Source organism: Hydractinia symbiolongicarpus, chromosome 14, assembly GCF_029227915.1.
Source record: "Hydractinia symbiolongicarpus strain clone_291-10 chromosome 14, HSymV2.1, whole genome shotgun sequence".
In the NCBI taxonomy this organism is placed as follows: Eukaryota; Metazoa; Cnidaria; class Hydrozoa; order Anthoathecata; family Hydractiniidae; genus Hydractinia; species Hydractinia symbiolongicarpus.
The window spans coordinates 14,806,174-14,829,772 of record NC_079888.1 but is presented as its reverse complement, the minus strand read 5'-3'; the positions used below and the strand labels follow the sequence as shown (position 1 = coordinate 14,829,772).

The window sequence follows — 23,599 nt, the reverse complement described above, 5'->3', positions numbered from 1 at the left end:
GTAGGCATTGGTGTGTGACAACTCCTCGCTTTCAAAGAACTTATCTAAAGAAGATTGTAACGTAGGGTGCAGAGAAAGTTGGATGCATGGTGTTATAACTTCTGAGGAGCTGGTAATATGACATGAATTGCAAGTGGTTGATGTCTTGATGCCAATACTAAGAAGACTAATGGCAGACCAGGTAGGAGATATTCAAGAACCTCGGGGACGTCGTGCTAAGCAAAGATACTAAATGCACTTCCCTTCGCAGCTGAGATATGATGTTGCATAGCACGCAAAAAAATGGGAGGGATCAACTGGACTTCTAGAAACAGCCAAACTTTGAAAAACACCTACAAATGCTTCGCCTAACTTTGAGGTTGTTTAGCTGCCAGAAATGGCTTCTTTAACTTTTGGAAGGTTATAAAAACATTGTAAGATTGAGTTTGCATAACATGTGTTTCCCAAGTTTTTTAGACCGCTATTCCTAAAATCCGGGTTAGATGGCAATGCGACTGTTGTTTTGGAAGACCTTGTAGCAAGTTCTTCGGGTTTTTTGATTTTACAAGAGTTTGTGGCACTTGCGGAAGATTTCTCAGGGGTTTTTGATTTCTCACATTCCATATTTGTAACAAACTTCAGGAATGATTGGGGCTTTTTCAGGCTCAACCCAAGTGGTAGAATTTCGAGACATCCAGATGTAAAAAGAAGCACTCATGGAGGCAAAAGTTAGGGATTTTAATAGGGAACGCAAAGGCTTGTTAGGGAAACCAAGGCGACGAAAACAGGTCCTTACTGATTCTGAACAGAAACCCCTTGCACCCACCTCAATGGCAAAGAAATGCACGATCCATCCATTGTTTTTCATAGCATAACAAAATGAAGAATATTTGTTAAGCTTTCGTTTGTGCCAATATTCCGTATTCTCTTCACATGGACAAGTCAGTTCTAACATAATTACAGTTTTGGAAGAACTGGATATTAATAACGTCTGGGCGTAGTTGTGTTATTGCAATGTATGGTGGAACAACTAAAACGGAATCTAAATCTGACAGTATTTTCCAATCGGAAGCAAGGTGAAGAAGGCCTGGACACTTTGTATGCCTCTTCTTAGATGGTGATTGACCGGCTGGAATGAAATTAATTTCGTTGCACTTGGAAACCTTAAGAGGTTCATATGATACAAAAAACTCTTTTAATGCCTTAACCAAAACTATTAAAACCGAGTCATGACATAAGTGCCTTTTGGTGATATATTTTTGTGGTGTAAGAGCCCTAAGCCAGCTCGACCAGTCTGATGCAAACCTAAAATCCTTTTGAAATAAGAACCACACACGACGCAGACTAATGAACAAGCGAATGACGCATGAAAGCATAAGAAATACGCTCTACCCAAGAGGAACACAAAGAAAAAAAAGTGGCTACAAGCGAATAACACAAAAACAAAACGCAAAGAAGGAAATCCAAGTATTTTTTTTCTTGTCGAGTTTAAGGCCTACATAATCAACATTTAATCAACATTATGTCAAGACATGCTGTCATCAGTTACGATAAAAGGGTACAACTCATTTTCACTAAATCATAAATTTGTAATTTTGGTCGCCTGTTTTTCTCGCAAAATAAAAATATTTTGGGGGTCTGAACTTAAAAACATTTTTGTATAAACCAGAATCTTTATGTCATGTATGTTATATAAAATATTATTACAAAAAAAACATACTTGGCAGTCGTGGGCATGTGCCTTAGCATGCACAATAGATAGAGCTGGTTTAATTGCAATTGAAATGTCAGTTGCATGTTTGCAGATGAATTTCCAAAGTTTACATATTACATCAGCAAAATAAAATGTCACACTGTTTGGAATCATGAATTCCTTCATTATAAACAAGGAATACCCAAAAACCTCTCCTTGGAACATATTTACAGCTTTCTGTCCTATAACATGCCTTCAAGGCCTGTTTTATCTAGCGATTTCGCTTTCCTTTTCACATTTCTTGCTGCTGACCATCGCCCCCACATTGTGTGTCACCCTTGTTAAGTAAAATCAAAACACATTTTTCAAATATATGGATATTACAAAGTATATTTCAATTTACTATTACAGATAACATGAAAAGAGATACATTTAAGAAAAAACACAAACCTTGCTTACAAAAGACCAATTTTCATATAGTTGTTCCATATATGAATATACTTTTTCATTTGACCAAAAGAGCAATTCACCATAATATGATGGCCTTCTTCGCCTTATAAAAATTAATAATTGTCTTTTATACTTAATGCATTAAAAATACCTTTAAGATAGAAATTTGCACTTGAATAATAGAACTGGTACTTATATGGCAAAAACTTGTTAGTTTAGTCTTACTTGCCGGAAGAGGAATATCTGTATAATTTACAGTTTCCATCTACATGATACCTGTGTTGTTTTACTGTACATGGCAGACAATCAAGCCAGTTCGTCATTTGAATCACGTCTTTCTCATGTCTTCAATATTTCCATTCTTTAAATGACGATGAGAATGTGTTGACATTGATCATGTTTGTCTAGAAAATGTATATATATATACACGTAAGCAAATTTTTTATTGAGCATACAAAATATTTTCAGAATTTGAAATATGCATGAACTATATATCATTTCTTAATATAGAACAAAGTAAAAAATATTGAAGCAATAAACGTATCCATAGTATTCACCAATATCACATAATGATGTAAGGAATGCCTTTAAAGAGCTACCAGGCATTCTGCTACGAAATGCATCCCATAATATAAAAACAACTTCTTTAATCAGATGATTAATGGAACACGGACTCCCAGGACAATACCCTGATTTTAGCACTGAGCTAATATCAAATGGGAATGCCGCCACAGTCTTCACATAAATTCTATATTTGAAAATGTCATACCGCCCTATAAATATACAATACACATGGATATAAATTAATATGAATATATTGAAAATAACGTTATTTGTCGCATATGTTTATCTGACATACAAATCTTTCAATGTAACCACCATACAGATATTATCAGTATCCTCTTGTCTTATGTTTTTTCCATCGCAATGCTCACAAGAGAAACACTTGAGCTTTACGGATTTTACTGCAGCATAAAAAACAATATTTACATTATAATTATTTAGTTAGGACAACCTCTTCAGTTCCTATTGGCACAGTTATCAATGAAGGTGCGAAAGTTATAAAAGCAGTGCCTTACACTAAATCATTATACAATAAATGCTACTGTACACATGCCTGTTGGTTTAATGTCCATGTTATCATTTATTGCTTCCAACGGAGTTATACGTTGTTGAATTCCATCCAAAAAGAGCACTGTTACAGCAATCATCACATCTAATGACTGCACCTCTGTCATTGCATACAGAACAAAACCCAGTAAGTTCTTCTACTGCCAACATAATTTCCCAAATTAAAGGTCTATTTCTTCGCCACTTATCTTTATTAGATTTTGTTCGGTCAAACCAAGATTTATTTTTTTATTTTTTCCTACCAACTGGCCGAATCATAGTCCTTAACAACTCAGTGCTCCTGGTGAACACATCTTCCCTTCTATTAGGAATTTCATTGCTGATTTCAGTACCTTAAAATAGATGTAATTATATTTATTTTAATTACTTTATTACTAGCTTGCTTTGCCAGATTGAATGCTCTTTAGCAGCTGGGTAGTTATTGTTAACTTAGTGGATATATAATTCAAGAAATATACCATATATATTTTCAGTATTATTGACAATTTCATTTGTTGCAATACTACTTTCAGGCGTGACATTATCTAAAAAGAAAACAAAGATATAATATGAATGCATAGCTATCATTTTCCATTTCATAATTTTCTCTTTTTTTATCCAAAATATATAGGAGTACTGGCACAGTACTGCCTATGTATGTATAACACCTAGAGCAAATAACTCTCTGTTTTGATGAGTATGTTTCTGCAGTTCTATTTCTCGGCTTTGTTTTCTTTTTGTACCTGCGTTTTGTTATTACGTGCTCCTCGAGTATTCTTTCTCCAGTCTTGGAACTTCTGCTGTATTCAAAAAATCTTGCTTTTTTTCTGGTCGGTAAACCAGGTTTCAGCAGTGTTTGCAAGAGTTTGTGAGCTATAATAATGAAAAAAATTTTTCTTACTGTAGTAGGAAGCGAGAACAAATTCAAAGAATTTCTGAAACATTTAAAACCGTCTAGCTGCTAGCTCAAGTACAAAAGTGAAGAAAATGCCCACTGAGCTGAACATGTGTTGTATGCTATAATACACGGTACAAAGAAAATTCAGTGGCAAACAGATTCAAATTCAAATGCAATAAAAACATGGAAAGAGGTTTTTTATGTAGTTTTATAGCTTTAGGACTAGGGTATATCATATCCTACTAAATATTATACTGGCCTGGGCTGGGGCCCATAATAGAGCTCATAACATTATAGCATCTAGCTTACCTTCCTTCACCTCTACGCGAGTCCCTTCAGCTTTCCCACTTTTACTGCTATCCATGTGAATAAAATTCTGTTCATATAACCAACTAGTTTCTACTTATTAATGTCATCTCACAGCCATCAAACCAAAACGCAGGATCTGCCACAATCTGTGTCAATCTGCCATATGCCTGCCATTATTATCAACAATCGCCTAATGAAAATCACGGCAACCAATTTACACGGTCTTTTCAGCTTTATGACTGAAAAATTTATCCGAACCAGTTAAGTACATATGAGCGCATTGGTATCCAGCGGAAATATGATTATCATAGTTTAACGCAAATATTAGAGAGTATGATTATCATAGTTTTTTTCTCGCAATGATGGGTTGTTAAAACAATCAGACCAGTATAGAAGCAGGAATTGGCGAAGTTCTGTAACTATCGAACATTTAAAATCATTTAGCCTTCTGGACTGTCTTGTTATTTCCTTTCGTATAGTACCATTAAACTGCTGAAAATTGTCAGAGAGTTGACCAATTTGTCTTGATGAAAGCTTATATATACGAGGATCTTTTTTAATACAGTAGCACTCGCCTTACTACTGCTACACAAATTATATGCATATAGCCCAATGCAAAATTCCTGATACATAGGATAGGAGCATCATCAAAGAAAAGGCTTATGTTTTATTGAGATTTTCTCACCATGAATTTCAATCCCATTTGTTTCCGACCGACTTTCTATATAAATTAGATATTGTTAGTGGGTTTACAATTGGGATTTAGGTATAGCTGTGGCTACAGTATTAAAAGTGTGAGGAGCTGGTAACAATTTTTTGTTATCAATGGGCAGATCGTTATGTCCATTGGTACGTAGCAGCTAAAGGCAAAAATCATTTTAAATAAAAAATAATCATAGATTTCATTCAGGGCACCTTTATGCATGGCTATGATACTTACTAAGTTTTAATATTTATCTATTAGACACATGTATGCCATATTTTTAGGTCCCATAGCTTTCAGAGGCATTGATATTGGCCATCACTAGAAACTACTCCTAAAAATCGCCATAAAATCCTAATAATAGGGAAAATAACTAATATTTGCCTTTCTGAAACTTCAAGCAGATTGTAAAAAATCGCTATATAACTAAAGCAATTTAGTTTTAAGTAGATATTAGCATTTTGAACAAATTTTAAGCTTTTGATGACGTCACAAAAAATATGCTAACGCAAACAAAAATTTATTGCTGCCTTTTTTTTCCTTTTTTGAAGTAGTAGAAAGTGTCCCTAGTTTGATTGAATTTGGACAAGTAATGAAAAGTTATTACGGGGCGCCGAATAGGGTCAAGCCAAGAAAAACATTGTCTTTCAAAATTTTGTATCTTGTGTACAACCAAGAATGACAGCGAACCAAGCCAACCTAGCCGTATATGTCCAGGCCCTATGTTCTTACAAATATAACTTGCAACCATCCTAGCAAGTTTATATAGTATAGATAATTACATTACACGAGGAAAATTTTTTTAAGTTTTGATGCTGTCTCGGGTTTAATTATGGAGCGAAGTGAACCTGATTAATTTTTGTTCTTTAGGAAATGTAAGAAAAAGAGAATTTACCCCCTAGTATGAACCAGGTAAATTAATATTGCTGGCTTGCAATGTCCGAAGGAATAACATGTCTCTTATTGTAAACTACATGGATAGACTTTTTAATATACGCTGATGTTATATGCTTCGACTTTCTCTTAATCTATTTCAGACCATTTGTGATGAAACTGTTATAAAAGAAGCAAATTTCGATCCTACAGTTGATGATGGTAACGATATGACACTTCGTAAGGTTTGTAATACGTAGTTAATTTAACACGTTGCATAATGTAATGCGTAATGCCTTATTTTTTGTTTTTACAAATTTATTCACTTACGTATAGTGTCCAACCATAAAAGAGATTAAGTTGGCTTGTCAAGTGGAGATAATTTAGAATGTATACGTCTTGTAAAGAATAATGAAGAACGTTTTAAATTGATGCTAAATTACCTATGCGATTACGTTATTTCATTAGGCTGTTGTTAGACTTGACAACGATGACAATTTGGACCACCTGGTGAAGGCAATAATGCTAGTGTGCTCAATCATGTAAGTAAATAGTATAGTGTGGGGCGTGGTGAAGTAATAAAGATTTTTTTGTCAAGATATTTGGTAACGTATTTTAAGATCAAAAGGTACACTGATTCAGTTACTTGTTTGCTTGTTGCTGTTTTTTTGTTTGAACGAACCTTAGTAATGGTTGATATTACTCTTTCTGACGAAGTATTTGATTTGTTGTTGCTTTAAATTTTAAGATGTCATTAGGGAACGACTCTGGATTATTTGGAGACTTCCCTAGCATATGCGACACAGTAAATGAGGACGTAGAAAGTTATGATGACGATGCTGAATCTGTTCAGTCTACAATGAGAATATCTTTGATTCTTTATATTTTATATCACAGAATATCTAATAAACAACCGCTAATCTAAGCAAGACAGGTCTAATCTGACTTCAATAATAAAAACAAAAGTACAGGACTCCACATATTAAAAAATTAAGACGGAAAGTTTAATGAAAAAAAAAGGAGGTTTCTCTCCAAAGAATAAGAAGCCGCTGAGGAACTTCTGCATTCTCCTTTTACAAGGATAATCGGAAAGGTAATGGATTTCGACTGTACAGAAACAAACACGTATGAATGTGGAAACATGAGGATTGGTAAAATTCACTCATGCTTGGGATCTGGTGCATGCACTTGAGTAAGTATCCCCTGCCTCCCGCAAGAAACTAGCCACATTCATTGACACCGTCTGCCAAAACCAATAACTGTCGCAAATTGATGATGAAGTGACAAAGCAGGTGGCTGTTGTGATATAGCTTGTCTAATGACGGCTGGTTAGATATTATAGAGGTTGTAACTCTCCCTTTTAAAAATGGATTCTCTCAGAAAAAATAATGACCATTAAAAAGGACAAAGCACAAAACACTAATAAAAAAACATTAAAGGACTTATCACTAAACTATCCTTAAACGGATAAATCATAGAATAATTTCTAACGGAACAAATGTAAACTAAAGCATGCAACGATCTGTGCGCCAGGACTTGTGTACCTGGCTGTAGCTTTACACGTGTTAAATTCTACTCGAGACGTTAAGAAAATAACGGGACTTTTTTCATAATTCTAAGGTTGGTTAAGCTGGTTATGGGGACATAATTGTTTGTAGACAGTCGAATGAAAAAACAATCTGCTTGGGATTTTACTTTTCTGGTGATATGAAAAAAAGCATTGTCATAGATGCGTGCAGAAAAGAGTCATCCGATAGTTTTACTGGTATTCAAAGTCAGTGCGAACTGGTACTTTACCCACATAAAAAGCCAGCTGGAGGTTCTTTAGAGTTGGAAGAGTTTGTTGTGTGACCCATTAACAATGATGAAATTAAGCACTTAGTCATGGAAGACGAGTTAATCCTTACCTATGGTTCTTTCATTGTAAGTGGGAAAGGATTAAAAAAGGCTTCAAACACTTCACAGAAGATGCGAATTTTAGGCGGACTCGTTTTCGAAATGCGTAAAAACGAATCCATGCATTGTATTTAATTAAAAGGTTGTCTTCTTCACAAATATTTTTATTTGGTTTTAGAAGCAACCAAACGTTTGGCTGGTTTTTCCTTCGAAATGATGATGGAGAAAACGTACCTAGCTTTTAAGGGGAAGTTCGGTCAAAGATTATATTTTCATAATCAATGGTCATAAAGGAAAAAAAATAATACGATAACTTATTTTTTTGAAATAATTTGTGTTAACCACACGTAAAAACACCTTCGTATACTGACCCCTTTACGTTTTTTCAAAGGGTTGGTCGAGTTTGAATTATGACGTTTTATACTTCAAAAAGCGAAGTTTGCTGTTAGGAATTAGGTGTAATTACATGAAGAAGGGTGTTGTTTATACATACTTATTATTTCAATATGCCAAACTGTGCTGCCATCGGTTGTACAAATCGAAGTAGCAATAATAAAAAGACAAAAAAGGGTAAGGAAAGCGAGGAAAATAAGGAGGTAGACAACGAAAAGCTTACGAGGAAGGAAAATGTAACAATGAAAGAAAAATCCGCGTAGTATTTTATTAGATTCCTAGTGCGAAAAAAGATAAAGAGCTTCGGAATAATGGCTACAGAATATAAAAAGAAGTGGTACCTTGCCGAAAGTCTCTTGGGTTTTATATTTGTTCTCAACATTTTGAACCAGAGTGCTTCGAAAGAGATTTACAAGTAAGTCCTTTTGTTACCTATGTTTCACCAACACAGTTTCATTTATTATAGCCATTTCTAAACCAAAACCATGTCAATCATTAAATTTCCTCCGCATGTTCGCATTTTCTTTCACCCAGTGCTGAATGTTTTTTTCACATCAAAAAACCCTACAAGAACATGTGCTTTCGTAAGTTAGGGGCAATGAAAATCTATTATTTTTAAATTTTTAGGCTGAATTAATGGGTTCCCCACCGGGAAAGAAATTAAAAGATGGTGCTGTTCCGACCTTGTTTAATTTTACGAAACAGCCTGGGAAACATAACAGAACAGTAAAAAGAATCGAAGACCGAAACGACAGGTAAAATAAGTGTCTATATGTTTTTGCAATACAAAGGGTTGGTTTAAAATGAAGTTTTGTTTGGTTATCTTCTAGCAAATTGACTCTATGCTGGAAATAGACGCAAGTGATACTACACAATCTGAAAAAAACAAGTAATGGAAACCCAGACTGAAACAAATGCATTGATAAATATGTCAATGCTATCAAGTCATTAAAGACATTTCAATGTCAATCATCACTATGTGTGAGTCATGAGAAGGTTAGAATCTAGTTGCTCCAATAAAAGTAAAGATTCCAAAAGCAAAAAAAAAAGAAGGACAAATGTTGTAATACCAATTTTTCGTTCTCACCCGACGTAGAAAAAATATCGATGTCTCTCATAGAAGAATTTTCAGAATACGAGAATCGTTCAACTTGGAAAATCTACCAGATAGTGAGAATGATATCGACTCCTATGCGGACATTCCCAACCTAAACTGCACGTGTTTTATCGTTTGTTGGTCTTGCCTTCTACCTGCTACGATTTTGTTTCGTTGTTTTAACCCTATTCGGTCCGGGTTTTTTGAACATACTATGACAGGGGGGAAGGGGGGGGGGGCGGATTCCCTCAATAACTTTCCATAGGATTGTTCCAATTGAATCAAACTTGGCACACTTATAGTACGTCATAAAAGGCACAAAATGGTGGCAAAAATTTTTTGCTTGCGACAGTACATATTCTGTGACGTCATCATAAGCTTGAAAATTGATAAAAATGCAACTATCTGCTTAAAATATAATTACTTTTGTTCTAGAGCGAATTTTTACATTCTGTTTGAAGTTTCTGAAAGCTAAATGAAATTTTTTAACATATCTTCCGGTTTTTACATGGATCGGATAAAAAATTGCCAAAAATTGCCCGTAAATTCTTTTTTTCCGATTTTTTGGTAAAATCCGACAAAATCGGGAAATTGGATTAGTCACGTGTCAAAATTATTCAAAATGATTCTTCTCGATGAAACAAAGTTGTGTTGCAAGTTTTAAGTTCTAAGGATAATCCTAACAGGAGTTATTACATTTTCCCCATTATAAGGATTAGGGGTAGTTTCGAATAATGGCCAATATCAAAGCCTCTGAAAGGTAGGGGACCTAAAAATTTAGCATGCAGGTGTTTAATAGATAAATGTTGAAACTCAGTAAGTATCATAGCCATATAAGAAAGCAATTAGGAGTTATTAAAAAAAAACCCGTCAGGGGAGGGGGGCGGAATCCGCCCCCCCCCCCCCCCCCGGTCCGAATAGGGTTAAGCCAGCTGAAATGAATAAAATTGCAGTTAAAAGGACTCAACTAATCGTACATTTGTTGTGCAGTGATCATCATGCTGACGAATGGTCATCGCAACCACTGGTGAGTAAGCCATTTTAATTTCCGGTAACACACACCAACGCGTTAAAGAAATGATGCAGATCGCAAAAAATACATTTTTGTCCAAAACCACCTTTTACGAAATACAAAAAATTACATATTCCAAGCGATTCACAAAATATATTTTCGGAGAATACGATTTCAGTCTTACCTAGAAAGCAAAAAGGTACTACACATAACAGGCGAAGGGAGGTGTGATTCACCAGGTTACAGTGCAAAGTACAGAACTTGCACGTTACATAATTTAAAATCAAATGAAATAGTTGACTTTAATGCAGTTCATGCCGGCCAAGTTGGAAATTCGTCACGCATGGAAAAACAAGGATTGATTGTTATTTTTAATTGATGGCATTGTAACTGACAGGCACGTTCAAATTCGGAAGTACACGCGAGAACGGAAGGATATCAAACACCATTTTGTCCGGAAGTACATGCGAGAAGAACGTTAGTATATTAAACACTATTTTGATGTATGGCAAATGGGAAAAAACATTAAAAAGAAGTTGGTCAATTGTGCCAAGAAAACAAATGCTAAAGATTTGCTTCCTTGAGTAAAAGCTGCCGCAAATCATTTCTGGTGGTGTTGCGCCTCTTGTAATGGTAACGTGGTAGAGTTACGAGAGAAATGACTGAGTTTGTTATGTCATGTAAAGAACAAACACAAATGGGAAAGCAACAAAATATGTGACAAATGTGAACACGCTAAACTATCTAAATTAGAACAACGATCAAAAAAATGGTTGATGGAAGGAACGCCTGTCTACAAAGACCTTGAAACTGTAGTTCGGTCTAAGTCTTTGTTGCGTGATTTAAAGTACTTCGTCGAGTTCAAACAGACAGGAAAATTCGAATTTTACCACTCACTCTACAACAAATATTGCCCTAAGAGGTTACATTTTACCTTTGCAGGAGTGATTGCTAGTCACAACTCGCCGTTCTTAGCTTTAATGCAGGAGCTGGCTCCTCCCACGCACAAACATCGTCTGGAGAGCATCACTATAAGCAACAATACTCGATGATTACAGACTCATGGGTTGTCAAAAAAGTCTACATGGAAAAGTAGAGGATATTGTTAGTGAAGTTAAGCATTTGGTTACAACTAAAGAAGGGTACCCAGCTCCCAAAGTCGGCGATGTTCCAAATTATATAGCGCCAAGAGAGGAACCAGATAAAAAAGAAGCCATTGAAAATATGAAAACAAGGTTTACATAGTAATATTTTTTTTAATCATTAGTATTCAATCCCTTCTTTAGCTCTAAGGTTGAAGTTGGTTCTTTTACGCAGAATCAGAATCGTGTTTTCATACAGCCGTTTGTCGTCGGATAGCTCTCCGTAAATGGAATATAAATACTATTTTCAGATGGATATTTAATACGAATTGTCCATAAAGCACACGACGGTATAACTTTTTGCACACTTTCTCTCAATCTGCTATGTATCCACCACGTGTACTGTTTATAACCGGCAAAACGTAGTGAACTAAAAAGAAATTGTGATATAACACAAGTTTGTTCCGAAGTCCTTTCTTGCCCTGAACGCCTAAAATAAGATGTAATGAAAAAACGTAACAATTATCCGTGTGCGTTGTACGCCCCTAAAATTACTTAGGGCAGACAGTGCAGTGGTTAGTACTGGTTTACACTGACAAACCATCCCGAAAGTTTCGGCTTCAGTTATACATTGTTTTCCTAAAAAGAAAATCTTAAAAAATGATCCCCGTCTCAAGTTTTGATTTTTGAGCGCACGTTCTCATTCGATTTGTAAAGCGGAATATTTTTTTGGGAGATTGTTGTGGCAGTAGCGAATGATAAAGAATAAAATATATGCAAAGGAGAGTTTAATGTTTTTAAGAAAACACACATGTTACGCAAAATATTTTGAAAGAAGTTTTGCGTCAGTTGACCTGTTCGTAGGCATATTTTTTTTATCAACGCAAAGAGCAATATTTAAAGGGAATATGCAGAGTTTTGTTATGGTTTTAAACACGAAAAAGAAAATTATGCTTGGCTAATTTTTTTGTTTATTTTACCTTCAAAATGGTTGTCAGGAATTTCATTTGTATCCCTTTCACTGTACGACTCAATTGCTCTACAGTGACCAACGCATTAGCATCAGTTATTATTGCCGATCCTTGAAACTTCATTCTCTTCGTCATCACTCGGAACTACACGTTTCTAATTTATTCAGTTCTTCCAAAGAAAGTTCTGGTTCAAAATTAAAGGGTCTGAGAGTGGATAAATCAGGTATGTCATCATTTTCATCTTCATAAGAACTTGAATCGCTTCGAATTTAATCCATTGCTTACAAAACTAACACTGCATTTTCAAAGAAGTAACTTGTTACAGATTTGAAAATATAGCTAGACAAAAGTAGATTGTTCTAGCAAATTGTGTAGCCTGTGTTGTGACTCTTTCATACGATGCAATGTCTTGAACTATGAAACGTCATACTAGAGTTAGAACCCAGCTTTTTTTTCAGACGCGCTTCTTAAAAAACTTTCTGTAAACATTGGGGACATTTCCGAAACTCCAAGTTTAATGAAGTAAAGTTTTATAAAATAAAAAACTTTTTTTTGACCGAACTTTCCCTTTAACAAACTTTCTTTGGCTTTAAAGCTTGCTTACGGCCATGTTAATGCAAGGTTTAGGGTTGAAAAAAGGGGACAACGGAGATTGCAAAGAAGTTTCATGAGTTAAGAAAAGCTTACAATACAGCAAGCTGTACTGAAGTATCTTGTCTACAGGGACGGTGGTTGTAAAAACTAGGATTCGGCTCCCAGAAGAAGGTGCTGAATACACTTTCTTGCTTCTTACAAGCATGAGTACTGCCCAACTTGGAACTAAAGCTATTTTTTAAGAAAATCGTAAAGAGAAAAACAATCCTTCTATCACAAACAATACGACAAAAGACAGAGCTAACAGCATAAACGGACTGGTTACAGTTTGAACACATATAGAAAAAATGTATGTGTCAAAAATATATTAATATAAAAAAGAATTAAATAAAACCCTCCTGTGTGACTCTGGCTTTCCACATGTGTTACAGGGCCCCAACACTCAGCCTTACACAGGAGGTTGTCACGACAGGACCACCCTGTCAATATTTTGACTAAGGACGGCAGGGTTGTTAAGGTAGCGGTATTGTAAATAACACCTCTTCTGTATAAAGCATTTTTTTCAACTTTCCTTTAAAAAAACATTATAAAAGCATACATGTACTTGTTAATATAAAAGTTTGTTCTACAATATTATTATTAAAAAAATATAGTCAAAATTCTTAAAAAGTCGGTGTGGCCAACTGTGAAGGGATTTGTCTCAAAAGTTTACAAGTTTACAGAAAAAAAATATGTCCACATATTCACCACAGTCTGAATTTAAATCGCGTGTATCATTTTTCTCAACTTTAATCGTTTTGAAAATATACCGTAAATGAAGAATGAAAATTACAAAGTGCACGCACAATGATAAACTCGACCAGTTAAGTCTTAAAATTTAAATTCTAGAGGTTTTGCTCCTCTAAAGAATATGCTCATTTAAAGGAACACAATTCTTCCTTTTTCCAAGAAGATAATTGGCACAAAAATTGAACAAACAAACAGACAGAGAGAGTAGGACAGGACTTCTGTCTAGCTGAGTCACCTCACAAGAGGTCTGCAAACAGTCTTCAGCAGGAACTAGACATTTCTTTTATCCATAACTTTTCATCTGTTGTACTCTGTACAATCTTGTGTGTCTGGGGTAAGAAGTGGAGTCGTCACTCTACAAAGAAGAGACCAGTGCAGTCAAACCCCCTTGCTGACATAATGTTTTTTTTTTTTGTTTTTTCCTTTTTGACTGGTGTAATAAGTGGAGTCGTCACTCTCCAAAGATAGGACCTGGTACAGTGAAACCCTCCTCGCTGGCGTAATTTTTTTGTTTTTCGCTTTTATCTTGACTGGGGTAATAGGTGGAGTCGTCACTCTCCAAAGACAAGACTACAAAAAAAAAAAAAATAATAATAAAAAAAAAAAAATAAAAAAAAAAAAAATAAGAATAGTCAAAACCCCCTTGCTCACATAAGCCGGAAGTTGTGGTGCTGACTGCAATTTACCTAAGCTCTTCAAGGAAAAGGATGTAAGGTTGTACACCATTAAGCAAGCTTTGTTTGCAAGGGACCACTGCTCTGTCGTTGCATCGAAACCACTTACCATGCACTTGGTTATAAGCAACAGTAGTGTATGACCATTTTTCAAATTTCCAGCGTGATTAATTACAGCCCTTAAGTTGTAGTGCTTGCGACAAGAGACTTCACTGTCTACAGTGATAGGTATAGAAGCGGTGCCCAGGTAAGATGCGACAGGAGAACAAACCTTTTGACACAAGACTTTTGTTATAGGCAAAGCGCTTAAATTGCAGAACCAAAATTGAACTGCACTCTGCGACCTCTTTTTCAACTGTTGCAGTTTGGTGACTATTGCAGTAGTGACAGAAGTACGAGTTGACACTTGACAATTCTTCGCTCTCCAAAAAGTTATCTACTTAAGATTGTACAGTCGATGTCAAGGGCAGTTGAAGAAATGGACTTACTTGCTCAGAGGTGCTAATATTATGGCAAGCGCTGCAAGTAGTGCAGATTTTCACACGAGTGTTGAATAATCTACCAGAAAGGAAAGGATAAGAACAACTCTGGTATGAGATACTCAAGAATCTCTGGGGCATCTTGCTGAGAAAACGGATTAAAAGCAGCACTCCTTGTAATCGAAACATGGCCTTTTAATGCATTTAGAAATGAAGAAGTGTTCGCATGGGCAAGTTAATTCAAGGATAATTACAGGTTTGGTGATGGCAGAAGTTAAAAGTATGTCCGGACGAAGTTGCGGTACAGCAAGATAAGGTGTACTGTTAAGGTTGAATCTAAGTCTGACATCTCCAATCAGAGGCCAGGTGAAGGATACCTTGAATTTTTGAAGGCTTTTTGGTGGGAAGACGTTTACCCGCTGGAACAAAGGATATTTTATGACATCTAGATGGTTTTGCTGGCTCATAATCGGATAAGAACTTCTGAATGGCTGTCACTAACACACGTAGAACAGTATCCTGGCGGTACGTGAATCTGTCTTGTGAAAGGGCTAATTTACAAGCGCCTAAAATGTGGGACACGTTACAAGAGGGTTTTTTACATCAGGGGGAACTTTTGTCATTTTGAATTCCCCACTTGGCAAGATTTGTAGGAAAAGGAAGCGTGTCAAAGGTTGCGCCGATGCAAAACGAAGATAAACTTTGCGGCAAAGACAGTAGGTTCTTCCAAGAAAGATCGTATTTAATAAACGAGCACCATTTAGTCCAGTTACCTTGGACATAAAGCTGAACGGCTCGAGCATAATAGATGTCTTCCTCATTGTCCTGCACAACAGCTCATACAAGTTTGCGGTAAGAATGGGTACCAATTGCTGGGACACTTTTATGGCTTACCAGTCCCAAGCCTGCTCTACCAAACTGGTGGAAACCAAGTATTTTCTTGAACTCGAGTTGACTCTCTGCTGATTTTACTGTCTGATCTACCTTCCAGTGTCCAGCCCTTAAGTCTGGAGGAGAGTCTGAGACTAGAGGATCAGCCAAATCTCGCAGGAGATGACCGCTGATCTTAGCAGATTTTAGTACAGAGGATAGACTTTTTTAAAGGTAATGAGCATGGCGATGAAGCGGAATACAAACTTATGTTAGAAACAGAGTGATGCAGTCTCAACCACTTTCTTATGAAGAAAGAAAACTTTTACTCTAGTGAAACAATACGAGATTGCGGAAATTCGTAAATTAAAAAGAGTCATCGTATTCGGGGAATTAGAAGATGATGCAAAAACCAAACTTTGTGAATGCCAGGCGCGGATTTAGACTAGGTCAACCCTGTCACGCGACCTAGTAAAAAAATGCCGAGGATTGAAATCGAATTCTGTCGAATTTACCAAGAATCTGAAGATCGAAATATTTCTCCTTGTTTTCTCATAACGCGAATTGGATCAACCTATGTTGACCTGACCTGTGTTAGCCAGTCTTGGCTCTAGGTTATCCCGCGAGGCTTTTACCGTCGACTAGAAAGAATCAAACCAATGTGGGCCCGACCTATTTTGAGTCAGAAATTTTGAAGTCAGCCCAGTCTTGGCTCTAGGTTATCCCGCGAGGCTTTTACCGTCGACAAGAATCAAACCTATGTTGGCCTGACCTATTTTTAGTCAGAAATTTTGAAGCCAGCCAGTCTTGGCTCTAGGTTATCCCGTGAGGCTTTCACCATACATTAGAGTCAATCTATCTTGGCCTGACCTATTTTTAGTCAGAAATTTTGAAGCCAGCCAGTCTTGGCTCTAGGTTATCCCGTGAGGCTTTCACCGTTGACTAGAATCAACCTATGTGGGCCTGACCTATTTTTAATCAGAAAGTTTTAGACAAACCTGTCAAAATTTGTAGCATGTTGGTATAAATATAAGTAAGGCATGCGGAAGATTCTTTCCGTTCTCAACATGGCTTGCAAGAGCTTGAGAGAGCGTGTGGAGTTAGTTTTTGAAAACGAAAATTTCGATGAGCTACCTCAAATTTACGCCGAATTAAATAAAAAGTTTAAATGTAATTCTGTTTTGCCATCTACTGACGTGTTGCAAAAACAACTTACTTTTGGTTTTATCCAAAGAAATTACCATGCAGAATACTACCTTCCTGCCTATGTGAAAGCAAAGAAGGATGGTTGCGCAATTACGTTGAAGTGAGTTGTTTATGTTTATCTTTTGTTGTTTCTATAATAGCTATGCGTTTTTGTTACTATGACCACTAACTATGCAGCTGAATATTATCTTAAAAAAAGATTATGAATAATCTTTGTTGTTTTAAAATGTGCAAAGGTCATCTCAAATATGTCTTGCTTGTTCAGTTTCTTTTGTTGATGCATTCTTAGTTTATTTATATATTGAGCAAGTTGAATTTCATAAACAAACCTTTAATAGGCAGCAGTTTGGCAAAATGTGTAGTTAAAGTTTTAGAATAGCTAGCAATACCTATTTTTATTACAGGTCTCAGGTCAATGGAAATTGCCTGTACAGTTCTTTGGCGTTGTGTTTGTTTGGGAAAAATGTGATGGTTGACGACTTACGAATTCTTGTATCAGTGGAGCTAATGATGAATGCTAGCTTTTACTGTAAGCATCCTCTATTTTCTTCTATCCTTGCTCTTCCAGAAAGTCTCTTTAAATCTATGGAAGATATTCTCAATATGTCTGTCTGCAATTCTGCATTTAACACAGACAAAAAACAAGAAGACTTAGTTAAGGAGGTAGCCATTTTAAATTTAGTAGATAGGAAATATTGTTCCTTTCTTGCTATGCTTGCTCTGTCATCTGTCACAAACAGGAATATATTTTCTTATTACCCAGATTATGGATGCAAAAAAGCTCAAATGTTGTTTAACTAATTAATAGAGCCTAGACAACCAAGCTCTGCTTTTGCTATTCACATTTTGTTTTGCTATGAGGGCTTACTTCCATCCAGAGAAAATTTTGCACCTAATCATTTCGTTCCAATTATTTTTAAGCAGATACGTAAACGCAAGTCAGGTTCAGCTGCGGACACAAAAGTTTTATCTCCTCCTGTGAAAAGGCAAACAAGGTTCTTTCCGGATGCACAGGCAACAGGGAAATTATCTCTCGTAAAACCTGTGATTAAAGGATAAACAGTTTAATTTCTTTCCTAATAAAGCTTCCTTTAACAATAAACTAACTGAAGATTATAAAGATAGTAACAATAATAGCACATCTGCTGAAGATTTTAATAACAATGACAAAGCTTTAAATGATATTTCCTTTGATACTGTTTTAAATTTTGAACATCAATATGACGTTGCCTCTTTCCTTTCTAAAGTTTCAGGTCTAGATGATAAAGGTGTACACAACCTAATCACCAATGTTTTTGTGCCCGATAAATCTTTTATTTTTCCTAAAAAAAGTGGGCGTTCCTTTCGGCATGAATGGCTAAAGACCTTTTCATGGCTTAAATATTCACCAACTTTGGATGGAGCATTTTGTTTGCCATGTATCCTTTTTAGTCACAAGGTTGCTAACAAAACTTCTAAGTTACAGAAATTGCTTTCTCAACCTTTTCGACATTGGCCAGCTGCCAAAAACTGTTTTAAACAACATGAAACATCAAAAAATGGTTTACATATTCAAACCAGCCTAACTTTTAGTGCATTTGTAAAGAATTTTTTAGGACAAACTCAACCAATCAGTGTAATCATAGATTCCAACTACAAAAAACAGGTTGCTGATAATCGAAAGTTCTTAACACCAATTGTTGACACCATAATTTTATGTGGTCGTGTTTGTATTCCTCTTCGTGGCCATAGGGATGATAGTAAATATCATCCTGAAGTTGGAAATTTTTCAACTGGTTCAACTGGCAATTTTATTGATCTTTTAAATTACAGAGTACGTGGTGGAGACACAACCCTTGGAAATCATCTTCTAAAATGTAATAAGAATTCTTCTTACATTTCTAAAACTTCACAGAATGAAATAATTAATTGTTGTGCAGATATAATCACAGAAAATATTGTTTCTGAAGTTAAGAAAAACAAGTTTTTTACGATTATAGCTGATGAAGCATCAGATACATCCAATAAAGAGCAGTTATCATTAGTTTTACGCTATGTAGATAGCAATTTTGACATTAAAGAAGATTTCATTCGATTTCTTCACTGTAAGGAAGGTTTATCTGGAAGTGCTCTTGCTTCCATTATTCCCAAAGCTCTAAGTGATGACCTAGTTCTAAATGTTCAAGACTGTAGAGGCCAGGGTTATGATGGGGCTGGTGCTGTGGCTGGTAGAATTAATGGTCTTTCTGCTCATATTTTGAGAATCAACAGGAAGGCTATTTATACTCATTGTCATAGTCATCGCCTCAACCTCTGTATATGTGCCTCTTGTTCAGTCCAAACAATTAGAAATGTGCTTGATAACATAAAAGAGATTTCCTATTTTTTTAATTTTTCCCAAGTAAGGGAAGACATGTTTGTGAAAAATATTGAATTGTATGCTCCTGATTCCTTAAAAAATAAGCTTAAGGATGTTTGTCGCACAAGGTGGATTGAACGTGTTGAAGGTATGGATACATTCCAAGAACTTTATGTCCCTCTTGTTTTCAAAGGCAATGCAATATTGACACATCATCAAAAGCCTTGTCCTTATATAAATTAATTACAAGTTTTGATTTTATTATTACAATGGTAATTACTCGGTCTGTATTTGATATAACACTGCCAGTAACACGAATGCTTCAGAGCAAATCCAACGATATTTTTGAGGGACTTCATATGATTGATGCTCTTAAAAGTGCAGCCATGGCTACACGAAATGCAGTTGATGCCTACCATGAAATGTGATATGAGAAAGCTGTATCTCTAGCTCAAAAAGTATGTGTTACTCCTACAAAACCTAGAACTTGTGGACGTCAAAAAAACAGATCTAACATTCCTGCTGAAAACATTTCGGATTATTTTAAAAGGACAACAACTATTCCAATGTTGGACCATTTAAATTCTGAATTGAAGTTACGTTTTGACATATCTACTGTGACTTAAACATGGTCTATTGGGATGGAAAGACAAGTTTACAGCTTTTTGTAGCTTTTATTCTGATGACATGCCAAACTTTTTAGCTCTTGATGATGAGCTAGATCTCTGGCATAAGTACTGGGAGATGCAGGATAGTTATCCTGATAATATTTCAGCCACTCTTAAAGCAATTCCATTATTACAATTTGATAATTTGACTGTAGCCTTAAGAATTCTTGCCACATTACCAGTGACATCCTGCGAATGTGAACGCTCTTTCTCTGCAATGAGAAGGCTTAAGAACTACAATCGCAGTACAATGGTGGCAGATAGGTTGAATGGCTTAGCTTTGTTACATATACACAAAGAATTTGTACCATCCACCTCATCAGTCATCAATAAGTTTGCTGTTAAAAACAGGAGATTGGATTTTAAGTAAAATGTTTAAATCAATTATTTTTCTATGTAGCCTCAATATATACTCATATTGTTTATATCTAAAGTTAAAATTAACAAGTAATAAAATAAATAATATTGTTTCTTCCTTTTCTGAATAAATATATAAATATAAATAAATTTTAAAATAAAGTATAATTTTTTGTACAAATCCATACCTAAGAAACTACTTTCTGTAATAAGTTTCATACTTAATATATTTCTCTCTCTCCTCTCCCCCCCCCCCCCCTCCCTATTTTTGGTGATGACAAACCTGATTGATTCAAAATTGTCCCCGGGCTCAGTAGGCTCCGCTGACAGTACCTGGGTCAAGGAGTAACTAAGTCTTTTTTTTCCTTCTAAGCTTTCTCGAATGCTTAAATTTTACGTGGTGGTGATGAAGGTGATGATAACGTTATGAATCAAATTACCTTCTTTTTAGTTTTTTTCATTTACCTTCTTACAGTAGTTATATACAGTACATTTGTTTTTGCGATGATGTGACAAAACAGCAAGCTGCAATGATAATACTCAACCCTCTGAAAATTTTACAATCATCATACGATGATGTGACAAAACAGCTAGCTGCAATGATAATTAATTCCTGTGCGTGCAGTTGACAGAGCCATTTCTTTACTTCCACTTTAACAATAACTTCTTTCTATAAATAAATTTTCCTTATTCCGGGCTCGGCCTGACTCCAGCCGACAGTACCTGGTTTCCGGAGCGGCATTATGACTGTCCATGTCGGGCTTAACGAACTATATTTTCAATCTATTTTTCGTTTGTCCTAGGCATGCTGACGAGCCCTGACATTGGGCGAAACAGTCTAAAAATGATTTATGCTAACGAAAAACATTTAAGTTGTCATTCTTTTTCTATTTGAAGTGTTTATGCGGAGCTGCGGCGTTTATGAGAATGTTTCGTTTCTGTTATCAAGGTCTAAAACGTCTGCATACGAGGTTGTTTTTTGTCCCCGTTTAAGCCTATTTTAGGGTTCGCAAAGCCCGTTTTAGCGAAAGCTTCTGAGGCTCCACCCCAGACCCTGCTTGGGGGGCTTAAAGCGCCCCCCAAGACCCCCAGCTGTATATTCATCATGACCTACAAAGAAAATTTGCTAGATCCGCCCCTGAATGCCTCTATGGGAAGAATTATCTATGAGTTTGACTTGCTCTACAGCGTTAACAATAACCTGTTGGCAACAGCTGAATCTGACAATGTTGAATTTATCGTCCGACCAAGAAACTTAACTGGGTTTGCGTGAATAGATGGGATTGGTTTTTGCAGGACACAAAAAGAAGACTGATCTAAAAATTTTCCATTAGCTATAACAATGCTTCGTGATTTTGAAGGTTTAAAGCCCATTCCAGCCCAATGAAGGGCTGTTACACAACGATCAAACAAGTTCTGAGTTTGAGGGACACTTGAAGACATTAAAAATATGTCATCCATAAAGGCCTTAACCGGAAGATGTTCAAAATCGCCAGGCGGAACACAACTATTTAACTCTTCTTCGGCGCACACATATTCAATGATTACATAGGGTGGGATACGCATTCGCGACATCAAGCCATATTGCAGATAGTGTATTTTTCCTAGACTTGGCGTTTCTCAGGGTGGAATACGCATTCGCGACATCAAGCCACATTGCAGATAGCGTATTTTTCCTAGACTTTGCGTTTGTCAGAGCAGCCCAGACAAGAGACATATGCTCCCACCAACCAGGGACTTTTTCCATACATCCTTTTGGAATGGATTTGTTAATAAAGTGGTTGACACAAGACTGAAAAAAAGTTTTTCTTCCACATGGAGGAGAGCTATTGGGCGAAAGTCCTTAATGGATGATGAAGATGAATGCTTGTTTTTAGGGATATAAACTTCTGAAGCGACTCTCCACTAAACAGGAATGTAGGAATTCTTTAAACAAGATTGGAAAAGGTTGAAAAGAAAGGACGCAATTTGAGGATAATTCTTGTAAACAGTGTAGGATATTTGGTTCAATCCGGGTGACGATGCATTCCGACGAGTATGAAGGATGGTTTGAAAGTCCGTGAAATTAAACTTTGAGGAATCAAATGCAGACGTGACGTTGGGAGCATTAAAAATAAACGAGTTCGCGCAAATTCGGGGGAACTTACAAAAACTTCACCATATGATACATAAATACTTAGTATAACCGATTTTACTTACTGGCCTTCTTAATTCTACTTGCATTTATTCGAAAAACAAAAAATATTACCATGTATTAACAATGTTTTTCTTCTGTCCTTCACCGCCATATTTTTATAAAATCGAATGTTGCAAAACATTCTTTTATTTCCGATCGAATAATTTCACGGGGGTGAATGTAAAACGAATTCCTTAACAATGCATTTTATTACCTGTTGTTATCAATTTTCAATATTTCATTCTTTTTTTAAATATATAATGCTTTTGTAAAAGCAGATAGTTTAGATTTTTGTTCTTTCGAAACTAAATATGTTACATTTGAACAAACAACACAAACCCCCGTGTTCTTATTCGTGAGCTAAATGTGGTAACGCGGGAGTTTCTATAGCTGGAGGAGGGATAAAAAACAGGTTGCAATGAATGTGCGAAAGAAAATTTATCGAAAATGAGCTGAAAGAAACCAATGAAACTCGTTCTATCTCCAGCTAAAAAAGTAAGCAAGAAGTGAAATGTATTACACACAACAACAATTATATGAAAGGAACAAATTCAAGAGCATTCACAGAAATATCAGCCAAAAAAGTGAAAAAAGCAAGGTATGTTGCAAGATTGATTATATTGTTTTACTTTTTTAATTTATGGTTTTCATGACTTTATTGTAACAGCGCTATACTTCCGTTTTTTTTTAGTGCAATTCAAAATGATGAAAATGTCACTGATTTAGTGAGCAGCGATCTTTCCGATTTGAAATTTCATCAGAACTGTTTAGATGCGTAGTCCACCCAAAAACATTAGCTACCATACAAAAGAAAAAGAAAAAGCTGAAGCAAGCGACGACGAAACGGGAGACGTTAACGGCATAGAAGAACAACAACCAACTTCAACTATCCGAATGTCACAGAGAGGCAGAACAGGTAAATATTTATTTTAATTTTATAATTTTATGTTGTAATCGTGCACAAACAGCCTATTCTGACTTAT

The 23,599-nt window shown here is 35.9% G+C and overlaps 3 protein-coding genes across 3 annotated transcripts; 2 read left to right on the top strand and 1 right to left on the bottom strand.

Moving 5' to 3' along the window:
• Nucleotides 1–3,227: 3,227 nt before the first annotated feature.
• On the bottom strand, nt 3,228–4,705 carry LOC130625826 (uncharacterized). Its single transcript, XM_057440942.1, has 3 exons — nt 4,440–4,705; nt 3,712–4,105; nt 3,228–3,585 (listed from the first exon to the last, which is right to left on the bottom strand). Exons 1-2 carry the CDS (start codon nt 4,492–4,494, stop codon nt 3,774–3,776), a joined length of 387 nt encoding a protein of 128 aa, XP_057296925.1. The 5' UTR covers nt 4,495–4,705; the 3' UTR covers nt 3,228–3,585; nt 3,712–3,773.
• Nucleotides 4,706–17,933: 13,228 nt separating this feature from the next.
• On the top strand, nt 17,934–19,658 carry LOC130625214 (52 kDa repressor of the inhibitor of the protein kinase-like). Its single transcript, XM_057440274.1, has 2 exons — nt 17,934–18,015; nt 18,163–19,658. The coding sequence occupies exons 1-2, from the start codon at nt 17,934–17,936 to the stop codon at nt 19,656–19,658; spliced, it is 1,578 nt and encodes a 525-aa protein (XP_057296257.1).
• A 26-nt stretch (nt 19,659–19,684) lies between these two features.
• On the top strand, nt 19,685–20,680 carry LOC130625212 (uncharacterized). The gene is made up of 2 exons (XM_057440273.1): nt 19,685–19,839; nt 20,087–20,680. Exons 1-2 carry the CDS (start codon nt 19,685–19,687, stop codon nt 20,451–20,453), a joined length of 522 nt encoding a protein of 173 aa, XP_057296256.1. The 3' UTR covers nt 20,454–20,680.
• Nucleotides 20,681–23,599: the final 2,919 nt, after the last annotated feature.